General features: G+C 41.4%; 3 protein-coding genes across 5 annotated transcripts in view; 1 reads left to right on the top strand and 2 right to left on the bottom strand.

Moving 5' to 3' along the window:
• Positions 1-9,239, bottom strand: part of OPN3 (opsin 3) — a 44,151-nt gene extending 34,912 nt beyond the window's left edge. Inside the window, exons 1-2 of one of the 2 annotated variants that reach the window (XM_081824499.1) lie at positions 8,749-9,239; positions 4,490-4,830 (exon numbers count right to left, since the gene is read on the bottom strand). In XM_081824499.1, the coding sequence (XP_081680625.1) occupies positions 4,790-4,830; positions 8,749-9,121 (414 nt within the window). In that variant the 5' untranslated portion in view covers positions 9,122-9,239 and the 3' untranslated portion in view covers positions 4,490-4,789. Of the gene's footprint in view, positions 1-4,489; positions 4,831-8,748 lie in introns of those variants that run through there. The other variant, XM_081824498.1, reaches the window with a different exon arrangement.
• On the bottom strand, positions 976-9,024 carry CHML (CHM like Rab escort protein). Of its 2 annotated transcripts, none has more exons than XM_031018877.2 (2): positions 8,749-9,024; positions 976-4,521 (listed from the first exon to the last, which is right to left on the bottom strand). In XM_031018877.2, the coding sequence occupies exon 2, from the start codon at positions 4,492-4,494 to the stop codon at positions 2,560-2,562; it is 1,935 nt and encodes a 644-aa protein (XP_030874737.2). In that variant the 5' UTR covers positions 4,495-4,521; positions 8,749-9,024; the 3' UTR covers positions 976-2,559. The 2 variants fall into 2 exon arrangements, with proteins under 2 accessions (XP_030874737.2, XP_081680622.1); XM_081824496.1 differs by lacking the exon at positions 8,749-9,024 and adding an exon at positions 8,060-8,195.
• Positions 9,240-11,290: 2,051 nt separating the features above from the next.
• Positions 11,291-16,772, top strand: part of WDR64 (WD repeat domain 64) — a 110,798-nt gene continuing 105,316 nt past the window's right edge. The window contains exon 1 of the mRNA XM_081822886.1: positions 11,291-11,322. The gene's annotated coding sequence lies outside the window, so the exon portion shown is untranslated. The remainder of the gene's footprint in view (positions 11,323-16,772) is intronic.

The raw sequence follows: 16,772 nt of genomic DNA, 5'->3' as shown, positions 1-16,772 counted from the left end.
TCCAATCTCCTTTTTTTGTCTTCTTCCTATTTAGTGTACATTTTTCATCTTTCTTTAGTTGATCTCACCTACGCTGCCAATGATATTTCCACTGCCATAAAGTTTCTTTTGTACTACTGGGATGAGAATTGTAGTCTTTTTATTTTTACCTTTATAATCAACATTTTAATTCATACGGAATGAATGGTCTTACCATGTGTAAAGTGGGCCTAATTCTTTTTTTCACACTGACATCCAATTAATCTTTCCACCAGTAGTTATTACATAATTATATCTTTCCAACTGGTTTATTAAGTCTCAGTTAAACTTCCTACTCAGCATCATAGTATATTTAGAAAGGTTAATTTAGGATTTAAAGGGCAAGGCTCTCATTTCTTTTTCCCTAAGTTAAAAAGATAAATCTATCTTTCCTTGCCTATTTTCCTAATTTGCCACAATTCTGTCAAATTATATAAAGTATCAGTTGGAATGTTAAGTGGAAGTGTAATAAATCTACATATTAATGTCATCTAGTGGCATTCCTTTGGATATGATTTCAAAGACATTATCTAACTTAATCTTCACAATAATTCTGCAAAGTATTATCTCTGTTTTATAGATTGTGAAATTATTTTGATACGTTTAAACCTTAGGATATACCTAATAGAACCACTTTGCCATATTAAAAAAATGCATAAATATTAATACCAATTCATGACTTCTATTTTCAGTAAGCTGTAAATTACTTAAGTCTTTGTTTCATTTTCCTCACATACAGAAGAGCAACAAAAGACTATTCACAACTTATTTTGGCCTAGTAACATCTGCATATTTTTATAACACGTTCAGATCAAAAGAAACATTATTAAAAAGCATTACTTTGTTAAAACTTAGCCAAATTCTGCTTCCATGAGCTCCTTAGCTCTAAACTATATTTATTTCTAATTAATCCTTATCTTCACATTTCCCTGATCTGAGTATAAGCTGAGAGACTGGAGTCTGTCTGCTCTGCTTCCCCCGAAATGCTACATGGACTTTCATGAGCGTCTTCTCCTCCTGCAGCGCCTGCACTCCTCTAACAGTTAATGTTATCAGAGACTTCAAAATCCTGACAGCCTGGATTCCAACATTGGCTCTTCCACATACCAGACCCTGGGCAAATTATTAATAATTGTCTTTACCTCTTTGCCTCTTCTTTAAAAACGTATTCAATACTATCAGCCTCACAGGGTGTTGAGAAACTGTAACTAGAAAGCACAGGTGCCTAGCACATAAGTAAATGCTCCATTCCAGAATGAAAATTGGCTCTGGAGGGCTCTCTTCCTATAGGAGTACCATTCAGAGGAATGGAAACAGGAGACTGAAGGGGGAGGCAGTTTACCTCTTCTGACAACCCCACAGGTTTTCACTACTGGAATACAACAGTTTTGACTTCTGATGGCTCTAGAAAAAAATGTTTCTGTTCTCTAGATAACAGTTGAAAGGCAGAAGTGATCATGGAGGCAGTCATCTCACTAACTGCGAGGTGAGACTCAAGGGAGACTTGGTGAAACCCTCCTTCCATTCACTCCTATCTGTCATAGTCAGTGCTGCTAATTAAAGTGGTAGTGCCAACAAGGTGGTAGATCTCACCCTCATGAAGAAACCTCGGGAAATCTATGGATGGCTTTGAAAAACCACCAGTATCCCAGGTTAGAAATGCCTCACTCCATCTCTTCTTAGGAATTTCAAAACAGCCAATCTGCAGTACCTTTTCCTGGGGCAATATATTTTTTTTCTTTTGGCCTGAGTTAGTTGTTGGAAGTTTTCTTTTAGGTGCCAGCACAGGGCTCTGCAGAAATTTTCTGAAGTATTAAACCAGAACTAATCTGACCCCTAGATTTCCTTTGGGTCAAATTTCCCAAGAATGACCTCTTCAGTGACCAGATGAACAATCCACCACTTTCTGTAATACAGAAGATTGTGGTGGTGTCACTGCCTCACCGGTTACAAGGGTCAAGTAGGGGAACTGAACTGCACAATGTGTTGTAAACACTAGACCTTCACAAATAAAGGATCATCCAAAGCTAATCTTTTAACAGTTGGCACTTGCATAAGTTGCTATTGCTACCACTGTGTCTGTACATTTATATTATATACAAAAGACCCACATAATTTACTGTATGTGTTTAATTATTCAGAGGCAGTAGCAACTAAAATAATTGCAAAAGTAAATAAAATATTCCTTAGATATTATTATTATAGACTAATAAAATCTGAAGGTCATTAGCAGACACATATTACATCCCTTTAAGCACAGTTGCTAATATAGAACCCTCACTAATACACTCAATACTAAAATAAAACTAACCTTATCCAATAATCAATCAGTTACTGATAGATTAACAACGACATCCAATGACTGAATGTCTCAAACAGAATTAAAGACAACATCTGCATAGCATTTATCATATAACAAGTTCTAATTAATCATATAGGAAATGGTCCTTTAAATGAAAATATTCTGATGCCAGGATGCACGCCCAAAGTAGCATTTCCAGTTTGCTTTTTTCTAGTTTTGAAGGTGCTTCCCTGGGCTTTCTAGGTTTTTACTTCGTCAGAGGAGTCCAGTTTGGCCATGATTATATTATTGGTTCCAGGAGCCTCTGGTTGTTTATCATCACCATCAAAGATAATGTCTTCTGGATTCGGAGGTGGGGGGCAGAATTCTTCATTGGGAAAGATCTCCTGGAAAAGCGTTTCAGCTTGCTTGACTGCATGCTCATTTCCCAGTCCACAGTCAGGCCCAGAGCAGACATAAACATTGGAAGGTAAGCCATTATATGAGCTTCTGCTGATTCCCGAGGAATCTCTCATATTAAAATAAAGAGCCCACAAGAGTCTTGGCTTTGTAAGTTCTTCCTTGTCTATTTCTGTTTCAGTAAATGGGGTGAATAATTTCTTCACTACTAACTCTAAGTCTTCTCGTGCTGTTTTAGAAGATGAACAGGTCAGATGTACCAGATAGGTGTCTTTCATGCACGTCATGGTTGAAGAACATAATTCAGTGACACGAACAGCACATGTTCCTGATTCCACTGGAGGCACTACCAAAATGGAAATTTGCTGATCTGAATCTGCCTTTAGTATAGACTGATCTGTAATGAGCACTGCCCTGGAGATCTGCTTATACTGTATATTTGAGCATGTTTCCTCAGAAAGGTAACTATCCTCCACAATAAAATATTTAGCATTTATTCTTTGACCTAAGTGATCTATAATTGCTTTACATCTTCCAGATTCTTTGTCAACTACAAGGCATTGAACTTTATGACGAAGACAATAGATTCCACCAAAAACTGCACACATCCTGCAGAAACACTGGGGAATTTCTCCTTGCCCATACAAGGGAAATAAAAAGGGAGTGTTGCCAAACCGTCCAAGACACCGAAGGAAGTTTTTAGTTGCTTTAAGGCCATCTATTGTACTGCAAGATGATTCTGTCATTGCAATTGAGTGCAGCACAAAATGCTGGAGATTGGGGGTTAATTTTTTAGTTTGTAAGTACTCTGAAAATGAGCATTGCACAAAAGCCTGGTATTGATCAGGATGTTGTTCATAGTCTAAACAAAATGTAAGAAATTTCATCAGTATCCTCTTTTCAACCATAGTGAGTTCTTTGCTATTAAAGACATCTGCTCTGGAACAAGGCACCTGTTCTACTTTTCCTTCACGAAATGCAAGAATCCTAGTGACATTTTTAAATTCTGCATAACGACTAACATTTGATTTGATTAGGAGATCAATTAGCAATCCTTGAGAATACAGCAGCTTTGATACCAAATCAATATTAAACCTCCTGCTTTCTTTAACTATTTGAGAGTAAGTAATCTTATTTCTCTTTGGTTGGTCAGTGTTGTCTTCCTCTATAGGCTTGTTTTCATCTTTATCTCCATCTGAAACTGTGTGTATACAAGTTTTATCTCCACAATATTTTTCTTTTGCCAAGGTGTCCTCAACATCAGTTACTTCTAGTGAAATTTCTCCATCACTTTTTGGAGTGCCTTTGGCAGGCAATTCATGGTCAGTAGCATATAATGAATGTGTTTCTTCAGACAAGCATGCAGAATCCAGAGGTTTAGTGGTGGTACTAGATGTTACTGAGGAAGTATTTTTCTGCAGAGCATCAGTCTCTTCAATATTGTCATCCATATCCTGACTGGCATAACAAAAAACTTCTGTGTGTTGAATACTTTTGTCCTTCTTGCGAAGAGTGATAGCTTCTTCTGTTTCATGGATCAGGCCTTGCCATGAGGCAGTACTTTCTTCCACAATGTCACTGTTTTGCTGATACTCCTTCAACCAGGAGAGCAATCCCGAAAAGCTGAAACTTGCCCAGTTTCCTCCATAGTAACTTCTTGAATCAAGATGCAGAACCCTCTGGCCACTTCTTGAACACGCAGCTGCAAGGATGGATTCGGGCAGACCTGTCCCTATTATGACCACATCGAACTCTGTGGGAAGACTGTCCGCCATTCTGGGAAATAAAGCGTCTGGTGACAACTGCCGATAAAGGAAATGTGTGTGAGTCTAGGCTGAGGGCTCAGCTGAGATGTTGATATGCTGTTATAAAATCTCTCCTTGTGTTATTCCAGGTCATCCCAGAAGTACTGAGGTTGCAGGAACTAGCTGTTTACAGTTACCCTTTCTTAATATTGTTTTCCTTATAGGTCAGTAGCATAAAAATATGATAAAGTATATCTAATCACATCTGAGAACACTAAAACGGATGTGTGGTTTTCATTCCTGCATTTCATCTTAGCAGTAAATGTCAAAATGCATCACACATGCATTTGTGACCGGAACTCTTCTCTGAAAGAAGAAAATTCAAGAAAGAATACAACTGTAAACAATATTAAGAGAAAAGTAATTTCATGCAACAGCAATTACAATTATTCCACTGGAGTCTGACTTGTTATCAGGACATAAGCCCCTAGGAAAGCAAATCATTAAATGCTTTCTTACATATTTTCTAATTTCTCAAAAATGAACAATAGAGATTTACCCCCCAAAACCACACAATAATGAGGAAGGGACATCATGATGTCCCATAAAAACAAAGAATTTTCATAATACAATTCTGTAACTTTTGCTTTTAATAAAATTAATATTTGAATAAAACTATACAGAACTGTGAGCTTAGACTGTAAAAAATGTGTGGTTCCACCATGTTTATGGAAACAGACTACATAGTATGTGCCCATTGTCATGAAGAGGAATATTTCTGTGGCCAATTTAGCCTGTGGGTGATTTTAGAACAGCCGAATGAAGGCATTTCCATGCCACAAGCACCCGTAGGATCTCGTGGTAGCATCGTGAGACTATTTCAACTGAATTAACCAGCCAGATTATTGCAAAAGGATTATTTCAGTAAAACAACTAGCATTTTGAGATATTTAGGTGCAAAAAAAGGTCTACTGAAGGGAACATGCATTTTTAACGAATCTTTATATGAATGTACATAAGTACATGTGTTTTTTTAGGTATAAGTTAAAAAAGAAAATTCCTATCTTTGTAAGTTAAAATATCTTAACATAAATAATACCTGCTTCTAAAATCCAAGTGAACATAGAGTGACTTGCATTTTGCCAGACTCTGGCTCTATGACACTGAATCTCTGTATCCCAAGATAAAGCCCCATCTAATCATCATCCTCTGCTAAGATTAACATGTTGTTTGCTGTTTTTGAAGGGTAGGAGGTAGCAGTGAAGAAAGGCCCTCCCATTAACTTCTGGCATAATACTGGTTATATGCCATACACAGAACCTTTGTGTGGCGCTGGGTGTGGCTAGAGGTGCAACAGCCAAGGGGGTAAAAGGCATACTCACCTGGAAGTCTTTAGGCTAAGGCACTATACACACCACGTGAAGGGGGCCTTTCTATCAGTTGTCATTGTGCAGTTTGAGGAAGAGTTCTTGGAGCATTAATTTTCTCTATCATTACACTTATTGAAATTGACATCAGTACTAACTGGGCCTGCCTAGGCTAAGATGACCAATTAGCTTGGACATTTGTAAAATAAGCCATTCAACCGAAAGTTGGATTAAATTGACTAGTTCACTGAACAAACCAACCAGTCAGTTTAAGTGAAATGGCAATCTTGACAGTCCTGTCTAGTCAAAGCCTCTGCCTCAAGAATATCAGAGATTCTACTTGTTTTCAGCATTTCCTGAAAAACCAGGAAATGAGCACCGATGAGGCAGTTGCGTTGCCTACTCATACATGTATGTAAGTATGTCTGCATTACTTAATCCTGCCTTCTTCTTACAGGGTGTGCGGAGGAAGATAGAACCCAGGAAGGTATATGAAGAAGCGTAACCCAGCATGCGCTTATTCTTGGCTCAGGAGATAGAACAGAGGATACAAGCCATAGTGCTAAAACCAGGCACCTTCTAACCCACAGATATCAAAAGAGTCCTCAAAATACCAAGCACATAGGACAGAACAACCTTAAAGAACATTTAGCTCACTCCCCCATAAGAGATAACAAAATTGACTGCAGGCGGGATTAAGTGCCTGGGAAAGTCCACACAAAAGGTTAGCCAGGCAACAGAGTAGAACCCACTCTTGTGTCAGGAGGCCATTGGGCTTTCCACTTGATAGGACAGCCTCTCCAGGAACCCCTAGAACAAGCAGCCACTTCTGGCATTTTTAAATGTCCTCCCCCTTCAACACTCCATGGTTAGTTCTTGTTCAGGGAAGCACCCTCCCTTCCATTGACTTTAACCCTTATCTAGAAGCACAATCCTTGGAATTTACTTCAAGCAAAGAAATTCTTAATCTTGGCTAAGAACTTTTTCAGTCCATCATAACCCCACTACTGACTTGTCTCCCAGGGCTTAAACAAAGTCTTTGAATCTCTTACTCCGGAGTTTCCACCTCTAATTTAAAAACAGGGATAAAATCATGGTTGAAAGCAGTAACTATATGCCCAGAGCAACAGAGCAGTCTTCAGGAGAAACAGCGTGTGTGGTGAACGTTTCTAGAAGTCTTAGAAAATCCCTTCTGACTAGGGTCGGACCTGAGCAGGAAGAACTGAAGGAGGAAAAAGCAATGGAAGGAGACGCAGCAGCAGAATGAGGTCACAGAGGCAAGAGATGAGGAAGGGGGTGAATGCTGGTACTAATAAAGAACTCAACATACCCTTGTTTTTAAACCCCCAGGCCCAGAGTCCAAATAGAAACAGAACTGTCCAGCACAGAAAAAGCACTTCTTGGAAATACGAACTTTCATGTCTGTGATCAAACACCTGTTGCCCAGCCCAGGGAGCATTACTGATGACACTTTGGGTTTAAACTTCAATCATCCTCCTTAAATGAAAGCTTAGCCCTGCCCAAAAAACTTCCTGACAGGTATTTTAAATTAATATAACGTGTATAAGCACATAGCCATCTATATCACCACCTACATACACTTAAGGCCCCCTCCCAAGTTTCAAATCTTTGTATAAATAAAACTCTCAGATTGCTTATTGACGGGGCGAAAGTAGTATTAGACTATTGGAATCATTGAGTCAATCAAATAAATGAAATCATGATTTCTATGACAATTTTGTTTCCTTCAAAACACCAAAAAGTTAATTATAACAAGTATCATAATATTTGGGTTTGCCACAACATAGGACGTTGGGGGAATAAGACAATTTTCTGATAATGCTACAAAGATTTTGTTCTTAAAAACCTGCCAAGATAAAAGCAGTAATAAATTATCAATATATTTCTTTTTTTTTTTTTCAAGGAACTTTAAGACCTGAGAAATACACATTCCTATTTCACATCTTGTGTCAATGAAATTCCTGGAGCACACACAGAAAGATAATTCCCAAGCTTAGAAAATCACATCTTCAATGATACATCCTTCAAAATGATCATCCTTCAAAATGTCAAGTCTTAGTGAGACTTGAATCGTCCACAGGATTAGGAGTATTGTTGAAATAAATGTTCAATTAACAATCAAATTCTACTTTAATGAAATCTACTGGCTGCACAGCCAGTTATTTGTCCATCTAGGGTGGGATTCTCTGAGCCAGCTGTAATCTCACCTCAGATTTCGGTGTGCTGGAACGACTAAGGAGGAAAATACAGTAGAAATAGCTTATAAGGCCACATGCCGATTTGCATTTCTGACGACCCGAATGAAGCTCTTTCACTTCCTAGGAAGCATTCAAAGGTTTACATCTGCTAATAAGCAAAATTAAAGAAAAAAATTACACACACTGCCACTCTGCTACCAAGAGTATTGAATTAAATCTCTTCTCATCACCCTCTCCAGCCTTCATGAGTTAGTTACTCGTTTTCTTGAATCTGTTGACTCTACAGCCCCTCGTTTCTTTCCTTAAAGTGTAAAGCCGCTGTTTCGTGCCCTGTTGAATTGTATTAGGGGGTGAAAACAGAAATGAGACGAACTGGACAGCGGATGGAGGGAGTCAGGGAGGAACTGGGGCCAAAGCCGGGCTGGGGTTTAGGGCCGGCTGCGGGGAGAGAAGTGGCCACAGGGACAGCGCCGAGGCCGCCGTGGGGCGAGAGGAGGTGAAGCAAAGAGGAAGGAAAGCCATGCAGCTTGGGGTTGACGAGAGGAGGCGAGACTGGTGCGGGCGCTGAGCTGCAGAGCGGGTTGGAGATGAGGAGCTGAGAGTGGACTGGGTGGCAAGGGGACGCACAGAGATGGTGGCAATGCAGGGAATGGAAGTTGGCAGAGGGGAGAATGCTTTCTCCTCCCAGCCCAACTCACCGAAGAGGCTGCTGCTAAACCCGTCCCACACGCAGCCCACGGTGTCCCAGACCCAGCCGTTCCTCAGGCAGGACACGAAGGTAAAGGTGACCCCGAAGAGGGAAACCAGCAGGTCACTGAGGCTGATGTTGACCAGCAAGAGGTGGGTGGGAGTGCGGAGCCGCTGGAACTTGTAGTAGAGGACGAGCACCAGCAGGTTGTTGCCGACGCCCAGCAGCCCGATGGAGCCGAGCAGCAGCGCCAGGCGCTCGTACGCGCCCGGGCTGAAGAGAGGCGCGGGGCTGAGCGTCCCCGCCGGTCCCGGCCCCTCGGCGCCCGCGCCCCCGCCGCCCTCCCAGTGGCCCTGGCCGCCGCTACGGTTTCCCGAGTACATGGCCCGGCGCCGGCGCGCTCGACGGGCGAGGCGCTCAGCCTCCGGCGCGGCCCGCGGCGCGCTCCGCACTGGGTGGGGCTCCAGCTCCGCCGCCCGCTCGGGCCATTGTGCGTACCAGGGCCGCGACGCGTCGCCCAGGACCGCCCTCCCCTACCCCTTCCGCCCGGCGCGCCCCCGTAGCTCCGCCCCCTCCCGCGAGCCGCGTTCCCGACACGCCTTGTAGCTCCGCCCCCTACCTCGGCTCGTCGCGTTCCCGCCGCTCCCCGCGCCTCCAGCCCCCTCACTGGCCCCTCCCCCTGCCCCGGGGGGCTTTTCTGCCGCGCCCCTCCGGCGCGTCCTCGGTTTTGCTTGCTACCCTGGCCGCAGACTCTCCGGGCCCCTGCACTCCTGCCCCGGGTGTGCGCGCTCGCGTGCACGCGCGAAGGGCCAGCGGGGAGGAGAAGTCAGTGGGGGCGCAAATCAACCGCAGTGGCTCCCCACACCCCATCTCCCTGCACCCAGCTTGAAAGCATCGCACCCGTGCACCCATTCACTCACTCACTTGTGCATTCACTCATTTATAAACATTTATGAGCGCCTGCATCTAACATGTGCTAAGAAGGTGGGTGAGGGCCTTCCATCTTGGGTCTCTCACCTTCCCGTGAAGCTGTAATAACCCACCACTAGCGCGCAATGAGACTCACATATCACACAGGTAACGTGAGCCCCAGGCTGGATCCCGAGGCCTGCCAACGTTGTCCTTCCCGTCCTGCTCCAAAGTAGCGGTAGTCTGTTCTATTACTGAGGCCTGCCAAAGCCCTTCACTGGAGGTGACTGTCCAGGCTGTGCCCTCAAAGCTTCAACCTAAATCTAGCAGGTATAGAGAGGTAGGTGCTATATTTAGAACAGCACACATTTTTCCACTTGGCCTTTTCCCCAGTAGCGATGAAAATATAGTACAATTCAAATATAGGTTGTGAACGTGATCACAGTCTGTAAGGGCCCGTGCCGCTGTTCCTGCATAGCCCCTAACAAGGTCCCAAAGGAGGACCACAGTCCGGGCCAGACCTGAAGGAGGCTCTGGGAACTGGTGACTAACACGGTGTGGGAGGGCAAAGGAATTGTCCCCTGTGAGGGTGTTTACCCTTTTCACCTCTGTTCAAAAGACCAGTAGAGAATGACTAGCTTCACTGAACCCCCATTCTAAATTCCCTGGACATACAGAATCAAATAGGGTGGGGTGATCTCTCCACCCTGGTGCATTGAGCAATAGCTGAACAGCAGTGTGTTCTGCCCTCAAAACCTTGATTTGTCTTTAAAGATTCCAATCTGGATTTATCATCTATGAGACTAACCCATCCACACCTTTAAAAAATTCATTTAATTTTATATTTTAGATGTACGGAACCATTTAACGAGTTCTGCATGTTTAATGTTCACTGTGTTTTCATCACACTTCCTGCCCAGTCTACAGTAAGTTCTCAATAAATATTTGTTGAATGAATAAAGAAGGACTCACTATATTTTCTCTAAAGCATTCATTCATTCATTCATTCATTCATTCATTCATTCTTTCATTGGTGCTGAAGCCCTGCCCTCACAAAGCTTACATTCTGGTTGTGTTGGGACAGCAGACAATAATCAAATAAGTATGTATGCAGTGTGTCAAGTGCTGATATGTGCCATAAAGAAATATAAGGCATAGAAAGGGTATGGGGGAGAGAGGGAAAAGGTTATTTTGTACAAGTGGTAATGGATGGCCGTGCTGAGTTCTGCAAGCACAGGGACATGTACTCGGTTGGGAGTGTGCTTAGCATGTTAGAGAAAAAAACAAGGAAACCAGTGTAGCTGGACCAGAAGGGGAATTAAGAAATGAGGGCAGAAAGGTGGGTGAGCTGTGATTGGGCAGATCATGCAAGGCTATGGCCATTTTAATAAAAGAACTTTGGCTTTTACTCTCTCAGAGTCAAGTCCAGGGTAACATCTATGGGAGAGGAATAACAGCAGGGAATGAAAAAGAGGAGTAAGAGGCTTTTGGCAAATGTGTAAGAATTCTGATAGAGTCATTTTTACAATGCTATTACCTATTAAGGATGTTTATTAGACTTGAGAGAAACAGGCACTGTTATCACAAATATGAATTAAATTGTCAATAATGATACATATTTTTATGTATTTTCAGAATTATGATAAGATGATGGCAAAATACTACAACTTAAAAGGTAAGTGTAATACTGGCATCAGGACAGACATATAGACCAATGGAACAGAATAGTCAACATATAAACTTCTGTGCATATGGTCAATTGATTTTTGACAAGGATGCCAAGGCCGTTCATTGGGGAAAGGAAAGTCTTTCCAACAAATGGTGCTTGGAAACCTGGATGTCACCTGCAAAAAAATGAAGTTGGACCTTTCTCTTACACCATATAGAAAAATTAACTCAGAAAAGATCAAACAGCTAAACTTAAGCACTAAAACCATAGAACTCTTAGAAGAAAACATAGGAAAAATGTCTTCACTGCATTGGATTTGGCAACAATTTCTGGGATATGGCACCAAAGGCACAGGTAACAAAAGAAAAAATAGATAAATTGAACTCCAACAAAATTTAAAATTTTTGTGCATCAAAGGACACTATCAAGAGAGTGAAATGACAACTCCTAAAATATTTGCAAATCATAGATCTGTAAAGGATTAATATCCAGAATATAAAAAGAACTCCTACAACTCAACAGTAACAACAAAAAAAATCCCCAAGGACCCAATTCAAAAATGGGCAAAGGACTTGAATAGACATTTCTACAAAGATATACAAATGGCCAATAAGCACATGAAAAGATACTCTACCTCATTAGTCATTAGGGAAATGCAAATCAAAGCCACAATGACATATCACTTCATACCTGCTAGGATGGCTATTCTCAAAAACTAAACTCTAAGCAAAGAATGGAAAATAGTAAGTGTTGGCAAGGATGTGGAGAAATTATAACCCTGGTGTGCGGCTGCTGCTGAGACCGCAAGATGGTGCAGCCAGCCACCGTGGAAACAGTATGGCAGCTCCTCAAAAAGCTAAACATAGAATTACCATATGAACCAGTGATTCCACTCATATATATTATATAGATCCAAAAGAATTGAAACCAGGGTCTTGAATAGATATTTGTACACTAATGTTTATAGCAGCCAAAAGGTGGAAATAACCTAAATGTCCATCATCAGATAAATGGATAAACAAAATGTGGCATACAATGGAATATTATTCAGTCATTGAAGGGAATGAAATTCTAGTACATTATAACATGGATAAACCTTGAAGGCAATATGCTAAGAGAAATAAGACACAAAAGGACAAATATCGTGAGATTCCACTTTTATGAGGTACCTAGCATAGGCAAATTCATGGAGACAGAAAGAATTGTGGCTGCCAGGGGCTGAGGTGGGAGAACTGGGAGTTAGTGGTTAGGATCACAGAGCTTAGGTTGAAGATGATGCAAAAATTCTGGAAATGGACAGTGGTGATGGTTGCATAACATTGTGAATGTACTTAATGCCATGGAATTGTACACTTTTATGTTACATATATTTTACCACAATAAAAAAGTTTATGCAAATTGCGCCTGCATCTAACAGAGTAGGAAAATAAAACAGATGTAACCAGTTTATTGAGCAAGGTAGACTCAGCATGTGTAAGCAGAAAGTAAGTTTACTCTCTCTCCCATTACTCATTTCAATTGTCTTCTCTGCTCCTGTTCTTTAACTGCCTTTGGATGGCATTTTATCAGGTACCAAAGGCTTTCTGGTCACTTTCAATTAATATAAAGTCCTGAACGTTGTAATACTGAAACGGTAAAACTCATGGAAAACTCACTTGTCTGCCCTCCAAAACAGAGCCTACTGCAGGCCTGGAGAACTTCAGGGGGTAGGTGTGGAGGGGACAATAAATTTAGCTTCTCCCATTCCCTAAATCTACTACCTTTAGATGCTGCTCTGGGCCCCTCTGGAATTTCAAGCAAAAATCTTCCCTGATTGGTAAAGTTGTCATCTGATGTTGGCGCCCTCTGATTGTAGCAGATTTTAAGCGCTGTCATTTTCTCTTCTAGGGTGATTTGTGGCTTCTTTTGAGGACTGGAGGTCATGGAGATCTTTCTCTCACAAGTCCCTTGACAGGGGCAATGCCTTTGCCAGCTGGCTGCTTACATTTCCCTCTAGGACTCTGGTTAGGGCCCCCAGACCCTGCAGGCAGTCTTCTCCAGTAGGGGGCCCTGAGAGTCTAGCATCTGTTCCTCTGGAAATGTATGCATCCTTGTCCCACCAAATTCTGAATGTGGACTGCAGTGGAGAACTGGCCAGCCCCAGTCTCTCCCCTCTGGCGCCCACTGGATGGAAGGAAGTTGAGAAAACTCAGGGCCCCTTGACTACTCTGAAAATTCCAAGGAAGTGCTAATCTCTTAAATCTCCTAAGAAATTGCCTTCAGTAGTTTGAAGTTGAGAATAAGCTACTATCTGCAGAACTGGTTTTCCAGTGTCTCTGTGCATCCTCCTGCATGGGCTGTGCAGCCCTGTCCTTTAGATTGGGGGAGTTCTTCAATTGTATTGTGGGGCCCCACCCAAGGCATCAGAGGATCCCTTTTAATGTCCTCTTGCACTGGAGCATTAAATCATCCCTGTCCCTGTATTCCAAGCAAGTCCTTTATAAAGTACAAGGAGGTGGTGAGGGGGAATGGAGACAGGTTTTATCTGTCATTCTTATTCCTTTTTTTGTTTGCTTTATTTTTGTTTGTGAAAATTAAACCTTAAAATGAGTCCAGATTTTTCCCTACAAACTTGGATTGAATGCAGTATATAAATATCTTATATAGTATCTCAGTGAAGGATGATTACTATACTTAATATTTCTCTCGACATTCTTGCATAGGATCACTGATAACCCTCAGCCTTCTGCATCAGGCACAGGTCACCTGAGAGGGAACTTTGACCCTTACTCAATTGAGTAAACTTCCAAGGACTGGGATGCATGCTTCCCCTCTCTCTCTAACCTTGGTCCCTGGTGGGAAACCCTTACAGAAAAATCTTGCCAAATATATCTGCACCTTTTCCTGCCGTATGAAACATCTTTGGAATGCCTGGGTGGCTCAGTCTGTTAAGTGTCTGCCTTTGGCTCAGGTCATGATCCCAGAGTCCAGGAATCGAGTCCCACATTGGGCTCTTTGCTCAGTGGAGAGCCTGCTTCTCCCTCTGCCCCTCCCTCTGCTCATGCTCTCTCTCTCTGACAAATAAATTAAATCTTAAATAAAATAAAATAAAGAATTAAAAAAACGATTTAGTGAATGTAATTGAATTTTAAAAAGAGAGAGAGAGAGAATCTGGCATGTCTTTGGTTCTGAACATCAGTTGTCCTAGTGCATATAGTTCTTTGGGATGGTAGGAATCAGCTTAATGTATAAACTGTGTACCTGTCCACACTCCCCTTCCCCAAAATGCATACATTTGTTTAAAAATGAAATCTCATTTACAACCTTGCTCTAAAAGCAGAGTGTGAGTGACCAAGGAGTTAGGAAAGAGTGAACACTCAGTTTCTTAAAAGAACTGGTTTGTGAAGTATGTATAATTTATATGATTTATATATAATCAGGATAAATCAGAATTAATCAATGAAGGGATGCCTGTGTGGCTCAGTCAGTTAAGCATCTGCCTTCGGCTCAGGTAATGATCCAGTTCCACATCAGGCTCCTTGTTCGGCATTGAGCCTGCTTCTCCCTCTGCTTCTGTCTGCTGCTCCCCCTTCTCATGCTCTCTCTCTCTGACAAATAAATAAAATCTTAAAAAAAAAGAATTAATCAATGAAGATACCACTCTTCTGGGGTGAAATAAGCATTCTCAGCCGATGAAAGTGGTAGGACACAAGAAGGACATGATACCAGCTGACTAGGTACTGCTAAGAATCTGGGCCATGCTTACCAGACATTTTCAGGATAAAAAGATGATATGAGAGCAGGTGAATAGATGATAGATAGATAGATAGATAGATAGATAGATAGATAGATAGATAATAGATAGATAATAGATATAGATATAGATGATATAGATAGATATAGATATAGATAGATACCCACACCAATACCCATTGTAGTGAAATTTTTATATTCTTGGGACAAAAAGAACCTTTATAAGCTTCCTGAGTGTGTGTGTGTGTGGGAGGGGGAGATAAAAACAAATCATGTACCAAGGGGCAGGGATAGAATAGCTTATGATTATCAGCAGAAGCTATTTCAAAAGGACTTCTTATAACAACACGAGAAGCGAAAAGACAATGGAATAATATCTTCAGAATATTAAATGAAAGTGATTTCCAACCTAGAAGTATAAACCCAACCAAATAGCAATCAAATGCAAGAGAATATTAAGAATATTTTCAAACATGCAGGGTATATCAAAAACTTACTTTCCAGGCACCAGGATGTAAGCCACCAAAATGAGGGAATCACCCATGGGAAAGAAAGGCATAGGATATAAAAGTGAGAATAAGGGAATTCCCAGAATGATGGCAAAGGGGGATAGCAGTACAACAGCTGGGCCCTGATATACAGATGGCATCTGTCCAGGCTGCAGGAACGTGACCCAAGAGACAGGATGATATCAGGATGCCTTCTTTTGTATCATCTTTTTATACTAGCTCAGGGAAACCATTTCACCTATTTTTTTTATTTTTTTATTTTTTTAAAGATTTTATTTATTTATTTGAGAGAGAGAATGAGAGAGAGAAAGCACATGAAAGGGGGGAGGGTCAGAGGGAGAAGCAGACTCCCCGCCGAGCAGGGAGCCCGATGCGGGACTCGATCCCAGAACTCCAGGATCATGACCTGAGCCGAAGGCAGTGGCTTAACCAACTGAGCCACCCAGGCGCCCCAATTTCACCTATTTTTTAATAGATTTTTTTAACGTTTATTTATTTTTTAGTAATCTGTACATCAGATACGGGGCTCAAACCCATGACCCGGAGATCAAGAGTCACATGCTCTTCCAACTGAGCCAGCAAGGTGCTCCATTAAGACAGTTTTAGATTTACAGAAAAACAGAATATAGTGCAGACAGTTCCCATATAATACCTTGTCACCCAGTTTCTCTTCTTATTAACATCTTACATGAGTTTGGTTTGTTACAACACATGAGCCAATATTGATGCTTTGTTATTAATTTAAAGCCCATAGTTAATCAGATTGCCTTAGTTTTTACTTAATGTCTTTTTCTGTTCCAGGATCCCAACCAGGATACCACATTACATTGAGTAATCAAATCTCCTTCGGCTTCTCTTGGCTGTGATAGTTTCTCAGACATTCCTCATTTCTCATGACCTTGAGAGTTGGAGAAGTACCGGTCATGGTTTTTTATTTTTATTTTTATTATTGAAGTATAGTTGACAGACAGTGTTATATTAGTTTCAGGTGTGCATCATGGTTACTGGACAATTCTATACCTTACTCAGTGCTCACCTTGATAAGTGTAGGACCATCTTTCACCATCCTACATCATTACAATATTATTGACTATATTCCCTGTTCTGTATTTAACTAATGACATCTTTTTTAAATTGTTATGTTAATCACCATACATAACATCATTAGTTTTTGATGTAGTGTTCCATGATTCATTGTTTGTGTATAACACCCAG

This window comes from Leptonychotes weddellii, chromosome 6 (assembly GCF_054177405.1).
Source record: "Leptonychotes weddellii isolate Sample4059 chromosome 6, ASM5417740v2, whole genome shotgun sequence".
NCBI classification, from domain to species: domain Eukaryota; kingdom Metazoa; phylum Chordata; class Mammalia; order Carnivora; family Phocidae; genus Leptonychotes; species Leptonychotes weddellii.
This window is presented reverse-complemented; position numbering and strand designations above follow the sequence as displayed.